The sequence below is a fragment of the Somniosus microcephalus genome, chromosome 3 (genome assembly GCF_052327205.1).
Source record: "Somniosus microcephalus isolate GS21.2 chromosome 3, FLI_Smic_1.0, whole genome shotgun sequence".
Taxonomy (NCBI): Eukaryota; Metazoa; Chordata; class Chondrichthyes; order Squaliformes; family Somniosidae; genus Somniosus; species Somniosus microcephalus.
In genome coordinates this window covers 322,750,801-322,763,990 of record NC_140989.1, presented here as the reverse complement: position 1 = coordinate 322,763,990, position 13,190 = coordinate 322,750,801, and the positions used below count along the sequence as shown (strand labels likewise).

The following is a 13,190-nucleotide window of genomic DNA, read 5'->3' as shown; positions in this document are numbered from 1 at the left end:
GATACTGTACTGTGTGAAGGACTGGGTTCACAGTCACCTTGAAGTCCCCACAGATGCGAACCTTCCTTGGCTCCTCAGACTTATTGTTTAACGTTTTCTTAATGACAGGAACGATGGGTGTCGCCCACTCGCTCCAGTCTACCTTAGTTAACATGCCTGCATTCTCCAGATTCTCCAGCTCTGCCTCGACGGCTGGGCGAATTGCATACGGTACCGGTCTTGCTTTCAAAAACTTGGGAATTGCATTCTCTTCTACTTTTATCAAGGCGGTTATGCCTTTAAGAGTTCCCAGTTCTTGTTGAAATACCTCTTTAGCGTTAGCCAAGATTTTTGACAATCGTCCAGGTGTGACGTCGTCATCCTTTTTACCAGCCAGTCAGTGCCTGAATGGAGTGCCAGTCTAAACTTATCTTTCTGATCCATTCACCTCCCAATAACGGTGGTCCACCATCTTGCAGTATGTACAGATACAATTTCTGTATTTCCTTGCAGTTGTATTCGACAGGCACCCTTATTTTCCCTCTGGGGTATACTTTCTGCCCCGTATATGTCTTCAAGACAATGGATGTGTCTTTCAAGGGTATGTGTGAGAATAGCCGCTCGTAGTCTCGTCGATTCATGACGGTCAGAGCTGATCCTGTATCCAATTCTATTTTGACTTGGGACCCTGCTATCGTGAGGGTGACCCAAATGGTTCGGTGATCCTCTTTTGTGATTACGTTGTGTAGTTTGAGACAGCTTAGTCTCTTGTTCCCGGATTCACTATTGCTCTTCTGGTCTTCGGAACTACTGTCCGTCATCTTTTGTACTTTCCTGTACTTTTCCTTAGTCTTTTTGTTGTCGTTAGTCTTCTTCCCGGACCTGCAAACTCGTGCAATGTGTCCCATCTTTCTGCATTGCCTGCATGTTTTGTCCTTAGACCAGCAGTCCTTCTGGTCATGGGTTGTTCTGCCGCAGCGATAACATTTTTCAAATCCCCGTGTCATTTCATGGGTGCCGTATTCCTGTGGCTTTTGCTGTATTTCCGCAGCTCCCCTTGCTGCTGCTTCGTACAATACTGCCACGCTGAAAGCCTTATCTAGCGTCAGCTCTTTCTCTGAGAGTAACCTCTTCTGGGTTCCTTCACTCAGGAGTCCACAGACAAATTTGTCCCGTAGGGTATCTGCCAGTCCTGCTCCGAACTGGCAGTGCTTTGATAGCTTGCGTAGTTCCGTAAGGTAATCAGCATTACTCTCATCTTTATGCTGATTTCTCTTGTGGAATTTAAATCTTTCTGCTATCAGCAGCGGTGTAGGATTTAGGTGTTCCTGTAGGATATGAACAATTTCATTAAAACTCTTCTCCATCGGTTTGACTGGAGTGATCAGGTTCCGCAATAGGCCGTACGTTCTTGCGCCCATTAAGTTTAGTAGTACCGATGCCTTTTTCTCATCGGCTACTTCATTTGCCTTGCAATATACTTCGACTCTTTCCACATACGTGGTCCAGTCTTCTATTGCATTATCGAAGGCAGTGATATTGCCAGTCTTCGGCATCTTGGAAACCTAAGATGGCGCCTCCCGCGCTTTGCCTTCTCCCCCGCTGGATTAAGATGGCGCCTCCCGCGCTTTCTGTCTTTTCCGCTGCTGCCAGCGCTGTTGCTGGCGTTTTATGCCTTGATGGCGACGCCCTATGGTCTTCGCACGATTCCCCCCCGCGCTGCTGCCAACGCCGCTCTCCGCGGTCCCCGTGGCAAACTGCAGCTCCTCGCGGCTTTCTGCGCTTCTAATTTCTTTTTCTTTTATTTTAATTACTGTTCCTGTCATCAGAGCAGACCCTATGGGACACTTACCTCTCTCTTCTCGGGTCTGTACGCTGCCCGGCTTCGTAGCACCGGCCGCGCCCTGTGTGCTCCACCCTCTCCTCTTCCCGACAACGCTGCTTGGCCCCGTTGAAAAGCCACCCGATCGAGCTCTAGCCCGCCGCAGCCCAGGAAGGATCAGTGTACTACCTGCCACCAGCCAGATTAGCTGGAACACCATAGACTGGATAACCAAGCCCAGCTCTCGACAGCCTCTCCTGCAAATCTTTGAATTCGATGAATCAGAGGGCGGTTGCCCACGGTCGACGCCCGTTTCTTCTGTTAGTTTTTTTTTTTCTTTTTGGATTTCTTCGTTCTGGCTTCGACCTCTAATAAATTCGCTTCAGGGATGGATCCCCGTGAGGTGGTGCAGAAGTGTAGGTAAGTTCGGATCTGTTCGTCGCCAATGTAATGTCCGTGTGTAATTGAGACACGGACTGCAGAAGTTGGTTATAACAGGTGTTTACTGAATGGAGACAAAACTGGAACTACTATACAAAGTTACTACACAGGCTTATATACAGGGGTGGTCACTACTGGTACTGCAGTATAGAGGGGCTGCAGAATATAGTTCCTTCTTCAAGGTACATACACTACATCCTGCTCATTGGCCACCTGAGGCAGAGCCGACTTGATTTTTAAGCGGTCATCAGAATGGGTGACCAGCCATCCCATCAGAAGTATGCAGGAGCCTTATTTCAGTATTTAAATAGGGCTCCAATGCCCATTGTAGGACCTCGATGCGACATTTGTGGACCAATATGTGGGCTGCGCATGCCCCTGTTCATTGGTCCCTGGTGTGCAGACGCTCCAAAAACGTGTCAAAAAATGTGTGTTTTATTTTTGTGGGCCCAGGAGCAGCAGGAGTGCTCCTCTCAGGCCCCATAAAACTACTGCGGCCAGCTGCCGGTCACTCTGTGCACTCCCTGCCCTCCACCCCCCACTCACCTACCTCAACGCCCCCAGGACCAGACTGTCTGCCAGCTTGGCATAAGAACTAGGCGGCTTCCTGCCCTCCCTCTTGCACTCCATCTTGGAGTACCTGTTCTGTACTCGTAGCTCCCTGGCCATATGCTAATGAAGACCCAACCACCAAGATGGTTTTGGCCACCCTCGGGTGGGCGAGGCAGTCACAATGCCTGTTGCCCATCCAATTAGTTAACCAGACAAAAACTGCCCCTGTGGTGTTTTCCTAAGCTTCAAGAATTCGACAAAATGTTGCCAGCATCATAGAAAGGCTATTTTATTAGAGTTGGGTGGGAGTGCTTTTTGTGGCTTTTACCAATTTTTTTTTAAAAGACCATATAGGCAGTTTTATCGGATAAATTTTGAAAATGCAAGTTATGCCTATGTCTGAAACTGCAAATGCCCATTACATAGTCCATGTTGTTGCCAAATTTTACTATGCTGTGAGGTTTCCTTCTCCTGAGGAGGAATGCAAGTATAGACATAATAAAAAACTGAAATAAGCTCCTTGTGAAAACCATTTGCTTTTATCTGAAAGATTTCTATTTTCTTCTTCACATTTTAGAGGAAATAGATCCAAAAATTGATAACATTATTTTCCTTAATTAACACATATAAACAAACAACAAAAGAACCTATTTATCCTACAGTAGTGCAGTAATTGGAGGAGCAGCAGATAAAAACCTAATACAGTCCTAACAATGCAATTTTTCCAGGTTTTCTTAGTATATTTCCTAAGATTTTCTCTCAATATCACCTCCACAATAAAATGGCCATGGTAATTCTCAAAAATGTGCTATAGAAAACAGTGAAGTGATTGATACAGTTGAAGCTGGTTAACCAAAATCATCTAATTTATCAGGCTATCCACATTAAACAAAGCCAATCTGCACTGATTTAAATACTTTAGGAATCAATTGGTATCTAAGAAAATCTTTCCAATAAAGGAATATCTCCATCAGTTACAGTCTCCCCCCTCCATTAACAGGCACCAATTATAGAATGTTACAGATGCAAGGATCAAACAAACGTTGAGGTTTTGAATTGAGAATTCAGTATGTTTTAAAAAGCATAATTTACCTTTGAAACCTTGTACATTATTATAACGATACAGCACACAGACAACTGCTACTGCATTTCCTCTGCCTTGTGTTACATTCTAGATCCCCTGTGGCTACCTGCTGCTCAGAATGCAGTAGGACATGTTGCTGACATTTATACTTGAGTACAAGTAGTCTTATTCATGGAGTTGCCTGGAGCTAGCATGTTCCCTCACCATTGAGCAAAATGACAAGATGCATATCTGACTGCTTATGACCATGATTCTTTGCCAGAACTTCAGCCCTGGAGTTATCAGATGACTGCTAACAGCTTTTTCTAAAAAAATCAGCACTCCCCTCAGTCAAAAACATAAAAATTACACCCTTGCTACGCCTGTACAGCTGCTGTCAGACTGGAACCTTTATCAAATTGAAGAATGCTATGAAATTTATACTGTATATTATGTTTAGGGGGAAAGATAAAGGTCTGTAATATTCACAAGGTATCCGATTCCCTTGTAACATTCAGTGAAATAAAACTTGATGTCACTGCAATTCATATCATGTGCTAGAACAGCACTTCAGTTCATGATGCCTGCAAATGGCAAATAAAGTCTCACTGAAAATGGAATAAAACCAACCCCAGTATGTTATAAAAGAAATATCAAGGGTTGGAGTATGTTATAAAGATATGACACATTTCAGGGTTCGGAAGATGTTAATAAAAACTGTGATTTATGATATCATCTGAACCCATTGATGTGTTACTACTTTGTAGCACATTCAATCTTATTTGTTATCCTTTTTTTTTATATATACACTATTATTTCTTAATGATCAGCTGTGGGTTATCATTTGATGAGCTTTCCCTACTTAAAGGGAGTACTTTTTTTTCCATTTATATCAGGAGTGAGGCTGTTTTCCACTCCACTGTGTTCAGCTCCATTCACCACAACTCCATTAATAAAGTACTACAACAGGACCTAAATAACATCCACGCTTGGGCTCACAATTAGCAGGTAACATTTGTACCACATAAGTGCTCGGTAATGACCACCTCGAAGAAGGGATGACCCAGCCATCTCCCCAACAGCACCACCATCATCGAGTCCCCCTCCATCAACATCTTGGAAAGTCTCCATTGCCCAGAAGATGAACTGCACCAGCCATGGCAACACCACGGCTACTAGAGCAATGCAGAGGCTGGGTACTTTGTGGCGTGTGGGAGTGCCATCACCACAAGGACTATTGTGATTCAAGGAGAAGACAAAAATGCAAAACATGGCAGACTAACCTACGAAATTGACTGCAGCGTAAGCCATGAGCCAAACTGCAGCAAAATGTGACTACCTGAGGCCTTGTGCTGCTGGCAGCACCACAGAAAATCAGTCCTTCGGTGCTTCATTGTGCTTTTTTCCCCCCAATCACGATGCTGATCATAACTGCAACTTTTCAGCATATGACTTAACCAGCTATTTACACTGGCAAACCATAAACAATGGGGGGAATTTTAACCCCAAAAAACGGGTAGTTTGGGGTCGGGTGGGAGGTTAAAGAGTTTTAAATCTGAATCCCAACCCCAACCGTCTCTAACTCAACCCACCCACCTCCGGTTTTAATGGAGGCGGGACGGGGGCAGGCATCCAACCCGTTCGCAGGGGGCGGGTGATCCACCATTTTAAATTTAACTGTGGGCAGGCGAGTGTCCCTAGCCTCGTGAAACCCGGTAGCTAAAGGGAGACGAGGACTGCTGGACCCAGGAAGTTGGTGCTTTTCCACTTAGCTGCTGGATCCGGCATTCCTGCCTCGTCAACCCCCCGTGATCGGACACCCCCGCCCCCGGACCTTCCGATTCCCCCCGACCAAATGATAGTCTTTCTGAATCCAGCTTTTTGTGTGACCTCACTTAGTCCGACCTTTTGATGAAAAGCCTTCAGCTGTCTCTGCCTTACTCTCTAGTACTTCCTACCTAAACCTCTCTGCTTCTGCCTTTGCACCTTTCTCTCCATCTTTAAAATCTCTTCAAATCCCATCTCTTCAACCAAGTTCTTGGTCAGCCCTCCTGATCTCTCCTGACACCTTGGGATGATTTTTATATTAAAAGTACTTATATAAATGCAAGTTGTTATTGTTCTTAATGGGAGGTAGATGCAATGGCTTCCTCTGAAATTTGGAGCGTCACTACTTATACACAGTGCATAGTGGTGTTAAAGTTGCAGAGGAAAAAGTGCTCAATTTTGTGTGACCCAAATAACTTTGTAGGATAGCAAAATACTGCAGATGTTGCAAATCCGAAATAACAACAGAAAATGCTGGAAAAACTCAGCAGGTCAGGCAACATCCGTGGAGAGAAATTTGAGTTGACGTTTTGGGTTGAACCCTTCTTCAAAACTGGAAAGAAAAGAAATTGATCGAAGGCAGGTCTGCGATCGGACAAAAGAAGTGAAAGAAACAAAAGAGTAAAAGAGCTAGACGATATGGTAATAGGCTGAGATTAGGTGTAAAGTGTACTGGCAGAGCAAGAGATAGCTGCCAGGTGTGAGAGAAACAAAAGGAAAGGGGTGGCGGGGGAGGAAAGGAGTGGAAAAATTACAAGAAAAAATGTGTAATAGGGGCCGAGGTTATGATCTGAAATTGTTGAACTCGATATTGAGTCTGGAAGGCTGCAGAGTGCCTAATCGGAAGATGAGGTGCTGTTCCTCGAGTTTACTTTGAGCTTCCATGGAACAATACAAGAGACCAAGGACGGTGAGGTCCGAGTGGGAATGGAGCGGTGAATTAAAATGACAAGCGACCGGAAGCTCGGGGTCACCCTTACGGACTGAACGGAGGTGTTCCGCAAAGCAGTCACCCAATCTGCGTTTGGTCTCCCCAATGTAGAGGAGATCGCATCGTGAGCAGCGAATACAGTATACTAGATTGCGAGAAGTACAAGTAAGTCACTGTTTCACCTGGAAAGGGTGTTTGGGGCCCTGGACAGTGGGAAGGGGGGAGGTATAGGGGCAGGTGTTACATCTCCTCTGCTTGCACGGGAAGGTGCCAGGCGAAGGGGAAGGGCTGTTTGGGGTGATAGAGGAGTGGACTAGGGTGTCTCGGAGGGAGCGGTCCCTACGGAATGCTGAAAGGGGAGGGGAGGGGAAGATACGTTTGGTGCTGGGATCACTTTGGAGGTAGCGGAAATGCCAGAGGATGATCCATTGAATGTGGAGGCTGGTGGGGTGAAAGGTGAGGACAAGGGGAACCCTATCGTGGTTCCGGGAGGGAGGGGCAGGGGTGAGGGCAGAAGTGCGGGAGATAGAACTGACACGGTCGAGGGCAGTGTCAACCACGGTAGAGGGGAATCCTCGGTTGCGGAAAAAGGAAGACATGTCTGAAGCACTGGTGTGGAAGGTGGCATCGTCGGAGCAGATACGGCGGAGACGGAGAAACTGGGAGACTGGAATAGAGTCCTTACAGGAAGCGGTGGGCTTGTAGTGAATATTGGTCGATAACCTATCCCCAGAGATGGAGACAGAGGCCCGACCAGTCCCCATCCACCACCACCCTCCTCCGCCTGGCTGAACTTGTTCTCACATTGAACAACTTCTCCTTTAACTCCACTCATTTCCTCCAAATCAAAGGTGTTGCCATGAGTACCCGCATGGGTCCTAGCTATGCCTGCCTTTTCGTGGGCTATGTGGAACAATCTTTGTTCTAGTCCTACTCGGGTCCCCTCCCTCACCTCTTTTTCCGATACATTGATGACTGTATCGGTGCCGTTTCCTGCTCTCGCCCCGAACTTGACAATTTCATTCACTTTGCCTCCAATTTCCACCCTTCCCTCACCTTCACATGGTCCATCTCTGACTCTTCCCTTCCCTTCTCGACTTCTCCGTCTCCATCTCTGGGGATAGGTTATCGACCAATATTCACTACAAGCCCACTGACTCCCACAGCTACCTGGACTACACTTCCTCCCACCCCGCTTCCTGTAAGGACTCTATTCCATTGTCCCAGTTTCTCCGTCTCCGCCGTATCTGCTCCGACGATGCCACCTTCCACACCAGTGCTTCAAACATGTCTTCCTTTTTCCGCAACCGAGGATTCCCCTCTACCGTGGTTGACACTGCCCTCGACCGTGTCAGTTCTATCTCCCGCACTTCTGCCCTCACCCCTGCCCCTCCCTCCCGGAACCACGATAGGGTTCCCCTTGTCCTCACCTTTCACCCCACCAGCCTCCACATTCAATGGATCATCCTCCGGCATTTCCGCTACCTCCAAAGTGATCCCACCACCAAACGTATCTTCCCCTCCCCTCCCCTTTCAGCATTCGGTAGGGACCACTCCCTCCGAGACACCCTAGTCCACTCCTCTATCACCCCAAACAGCCCTTCCCCTTCGCCTGGCACCTTCCCGTGCAAGCGGAGGAGATGTAACACCTGCCCCTATACCTCCCCCCGTCCCACTGTCCAGGGCCCCAAACACCCCTTCCAGGTGAAACAGCGATTTACTTGAACTTCTCGCAATCTAGTATACTGTATTCGCTGCTCACGATGCGGTCTCCTCTACATTGGGGAGACCAAACGCAGATTGGGTGACCGCTTTGCGGAACACCTCCGTTCAGTCCGTAAGGGTGACCCCGAGCTTCCGGTCGCTTGTCATTTTAATTCACCGCTCCATTCCCACTCGGACCTCACCGTCCTTGGCCTCTTGTATTGTTCCATGGAAGCTCAACGTAAACTCGAGGAACAGCACCTCATCTTCCGATTAGGCACTCTGAAGCCTTCCGGACTCAATATCGAGTTCAACAATTTCAGATCATAACCTCGGCCCCTATTACACATTTTTTCTTGTAATTTTTCCACTCCTTTCCCCCCCCCCCTTTCCTTTTGTTTCTCTCTCACATCTGGCAGCTATCTCTTGCCCTGCCAGTACACTTTACACCTAATCTCAGCCTATTACCATCTCGTCTAGCTCTTTTACTCTTTTGTTTCTTTCACTTCTTTTGTCCGATCGCAGACCTGCCTTCGATCAATTTCTTTTCTTTCCAGTTTTGAAGAAGGGTTCGACCCGAAACGTCAACTCAAATTTCTCTCCACGGATGTTGCCTGACCACCTGAGTTTTTCCAGCATTTTCTGTTGTAACTTTGTAGGAATGATTGATGGGATATTATTTATCATGCCTCGCCATTTACTCTGGCAGGCTAGAAATAAGAGGAGCCTCAATGCCAATTCTGAGTAGTTTGCATGTTCTTCAAGAGCTCATAATTCTCCATTGGAGAAGGCAATGGAAACTGTTAATCTCTAACATCTTCTAATTCTGATGCAAGGTCATCGATCTGAAACATTAAGGGGGAAAAATTGAGTCGCGCCTGCTTTGGGGTGCTAACTTCGCCAGGGCGCTACTTTTAGCGCCCCGAATAAAATTAACACCCCTGCGGCCAAAATTGAGTGGCAGCACCCCAAGAGGGAAGCGGGGCGCTCCTGGAAGCGCCCCGCCTCCTTGGGGCACTGCGAGGGTATATCGCGGCACGTCGCGCCGCGGTATTGCAGGCCTTTCTCCCCTTCTTAAACGGGAGGGGCCTTGCACAGCCCGACCCGGGGCCCAGCTGGGCTACTGGGGATCGGAGTGCCGGCAAAAGAGCCGGGCTCTCGAAGTGCTGGACTCGTGGAGCGCAGCCGGCACTCTGCGGGGGGGGATCAGGAGGCCGGGGATGGCAGAGGGCAGGTGCTGGCAGGCGGTCAGCAACAAAAATGGCCACCCGGCACCTTGCCTTTAATTAGTGCCGCCCCAGCCGCAGGTAGACCCCCCTGACCCCGTCGAACATAGCGTCCGGCGGTAAGTCGGGGCGCTACCGAAGCTCGCGAGCAGGGCGCTGCGCACGGCGATTATGTCATCGCCGGTGGCGCGGGGCGTTAACGGTTACTGCCGCTAACCTCCCGTTTAATTTCACAGAAGGCATTGACGGCGCCGCGCCCAGGCGCTAGTTGCTTTGTGCCCCGTAGGGCGCTAATGGGAGGCGCAAAGCAACCAAATTTTTCCCCTGACTCTCTTTCCTTCTCCATTGATGTTGCCTGACCTGAGTGTTTTCCAGGATTTTCTGTTCTCATTTCAGAGCCGCAGTATTTTGCTTTTGTATTCATAACTCTTCATTCCTTTTGACCCTCCCAGGCATACAGTTTTGCAATGGGAAATTATCCACAGAATGGACTGCCATTCATGATCAAAGGATTGAATTTGCAACACATTGGCAAACTACATAGTGGGATTGGTGAGTACATTAGAGTTACAATTCATCTAAAATCAACAATATAACATGGAGCTATGTGGAAAGAAAAGCCCGTGTGTGTTAGGTATTATTTGCTTTTCAAATTTATAACCTGGATATATAAAAAGTTGATGCTAATCGAAATAATCTACAATAGACTTAACTGAATAGTCCAAGTACAATACTGTTCAATAATTAGCAATTCCCTTTTGTTTATATTTTGCCTGAGATAGTTTTGTAAAATAAAGTTGTTACTCTGCAATGGTGATATTTAAAAGCTGATTATTGCAGCAATGCCTCGTACAAGCAAAATGTAATATGACTTGCATACTTCAGTTAAAGCAGATCCACCAAGCATCTCCCACGTGATCTTAGTATGTTTGCTTTTCCTGCCAGACAGGAGATAAGACATAATGGAGGTGAAATTCAACTTCGGCGGTTTTGGGGGTGGGTGGCGGGACGGCGCAAACCGAGCGGTAGCAGATCGGCTGCCTGTAATATACCCCGCCTGATTTTCCTTTCCGTTAAACTTACTGTGAAGACTTGTAGAATCTGTTCACAACTTTTTTCATAAAAGTAGAAATGACAAGCCATGAATGCCTTATTTTTAATTTTCACATTTACATTCAACTTTTTATTTCACACTACAAATTTGTATTGATTTAAATGTTTAAAATGTGTTTTTAGCACTTAAATGAAGAAAACCTTGCATTGATTTCTCTCCTCAGTTTTTTTGTAATATAACTAAACACAACTGGATCTCAGATTTATAAATGTCAGCTTGATTCAATTGGTAGCACTTTTGCCTCTAAGTCGGAAAAGATTGTCAGTTCAAGGCCCACTCCAGGACCTGAGCACATGATCTAGACTGGCACTTCAGTACAGTATTGAAGAAGGATTGGTACATTGTTAGAAGATGAGACTTTAGACCAAGATCCTGTCTGCCTGCAGATAGATGTTAAGGACCCTGTGGCAGTATGGCAAGAGGAGGGAATTTCCAGGTATATCCTCAACTAAACTCAAAAAAATAGATTGACTGGTCATTAATCTCACAGGAATATAGGAATTGTTAAACAAAAAAATGCATGGTCCTTTTAGTTTGCCGCATACCATTCTGGCAGTCATGTGATATAAAAATATAGTTGTTGTTGACTAATCATGGCAATAAATCACTATGAATTAGTCTACAACAGACCCAGACATGTGGCAAGGAAAACCCACCAGTGGTGGAAAGAGTTTGGATCTGTTACTCCGGAGCATGCTACAGTTACCATGGGCTGGATTTTACTCACGAGACGCGTTAGGGGCGGGATTGCTGCCTTCCAGGTTCTAGTCCTGCCCCCAGCGACGTCCGACGCACAGACGCTATTTTCCCCTGATTGGCCTTGTTAAGCCTGCCTGTGGCTTGCTGGCCAATTAAGGGAAAGCCGGTGTCAGATGACGTCAGTTGATGACGCGTCATCTGCCGGTTTTCTTAAAGGCACATCAACCATACATTTTTGACATGATTTGACAGTGTTTGACAGCATTGAGGTGCTGTCAAACACTGACAATCACCGGACACAGGTGAGCCCTTGCTCCCAGGCTCTCCAGTGACTCCTTAGGATGAAACAGATGGCAGCTGCAGGTGAGGGTACAGAAGCAATCTGTCACTTCTCCCATTGAGGTGAGGCCACACAAATACTTCAGAGCTCGTCACCTACAGAAAAATCCAAACACATTAAAAATGACTCTCCTTACCTCTGATGCTCACAATTGTCCCATTGCATCCTTCACACTACTTCTGCAGCTGTCATCTATACACAACAACAGACCCACAGCACGCCTCACTTACCCTGGCGGCGTCCCCCGACATCGGGAAGTCCGCAGCAGAAGTCTTAAAAATTGGAAAAAGTCTCTTAACTGCCTGTTAACTACCTGTTAACAGGCAGTTAGGTGGCTATAATCCTCTTCCCGCCGCTGGGAGTCAGGTCCCTGCACAAATCGGGGACCCGACTCCCGGGAAGATTGGGTGGAGGCGGGTTTGGGACCCGCTCCCATTCTTTTTGACTTTCCCAGCAGTCCCACCTCCAAACTCGCCTCCTCAGGGCTGGTAAAATCCAGCCCCATATGTCATGTCTCAAATTACTCTCACATTTACTCCTTTAAGCTCTGGTATCATTCTGGTGAATCTGTGCTGTATCCCCTGCACCCTCCCCCCCCCCCCCACCCCACCCCATCAAGGCCAATATACCTTTCCTGAGATGCGGTTGGTGCCCAAAACGGAACGGAATACTCCAAATGGGGTCTGACCAAGGCTCTGCACAACTGAAGCACCACATCCTCTTGATATTTCAGTGCCCTCGAGATAGAGGCCAAAGTTCCATTAGTCTTTTCACTTACATGTTGTATCTGTACATCAGCGTTTAGTGATTAGTGTACCTGGATACCCACATCCTTTTGCTCCTTTACAGTTCCTAGTCTCTCACCATTAAGAAAATATTCCGATTTTGTCTTTCTTGGATCCAAAGTGGATGATCTCCTACTTGTCTACATGGAAATCCATCTGCCACAGTTTTTCCCCACTCACTTAAGCTGTCTATGACCTTTTGCAACAACCTGTTCCCATCTACACCACTGACTATGCCTCCTAACTTGGTGTAATTTGCAAACTTGGATACGCAACTCTCTATTCCTTCATCCAAGTCATTATTATATGTGATTAAAAAGCTGAGGCCCCAGTACAGATCCCTGGGGAACACCACTTGTACATCCCACGATCAGATTACATTCCCTTTATCCTATTTTTTGTCCCCTACCTCCCAACCAATTACCAACACCTCCAATTCCATGCGCTTTTATTTCTGCTAATAATCTCTTGTGCGGAACCATATCAAATTGCACTGTGGAAGCCTGATTTAAATATGTTAATGAAGTGTCCCATTTCTGAAGAGCGGGATACTTGCATGACATGAAACCCGGCATCATAAAAATGGCAACAGGCACATACACGGCAGGTTGAGGACGTGTTCCCTGTTTTTACATTTTTAACCCCTCTCCCACCCGTCATGGGGGAGTTACTATTGAGGCCAAAGTATTCATTTAACAAGTCTGACA

The 13,190-nt window shown here is 46.8% G+C and overlaps 1 protein-coding gene across 7 annotated transcripts in view; it reads left to right on the top strand.

Annotated features, from left to right (window-relative positions):
• Positions 1-13,190, top strand: part of LOC147122194 (ERI1 exoribonuclease 3-like) — a 491,903-nt gene that overhangs the window by 222,697 nt on the left and 256,016 nt on the right. For 6 of the 7 annotated variants that reach the window (XM_085983077.1, XM_085983078.1, XM_085983073.1 and 3 more), the window contains one exon: positions 9,998-10,097. The exons of the other annotated variant lie outside the window; for it this stretch is intronic. In XM_085983077.1, coding sequence (XP_085839203.1) covers positions 9,998-10,097 — 100 coding nt within the window. The remainder of the gene's footprint in view (positions 1-9,997; positions 10,098-13,190) is intronic. 7 annotated transcript variants of the gene reach the window in all.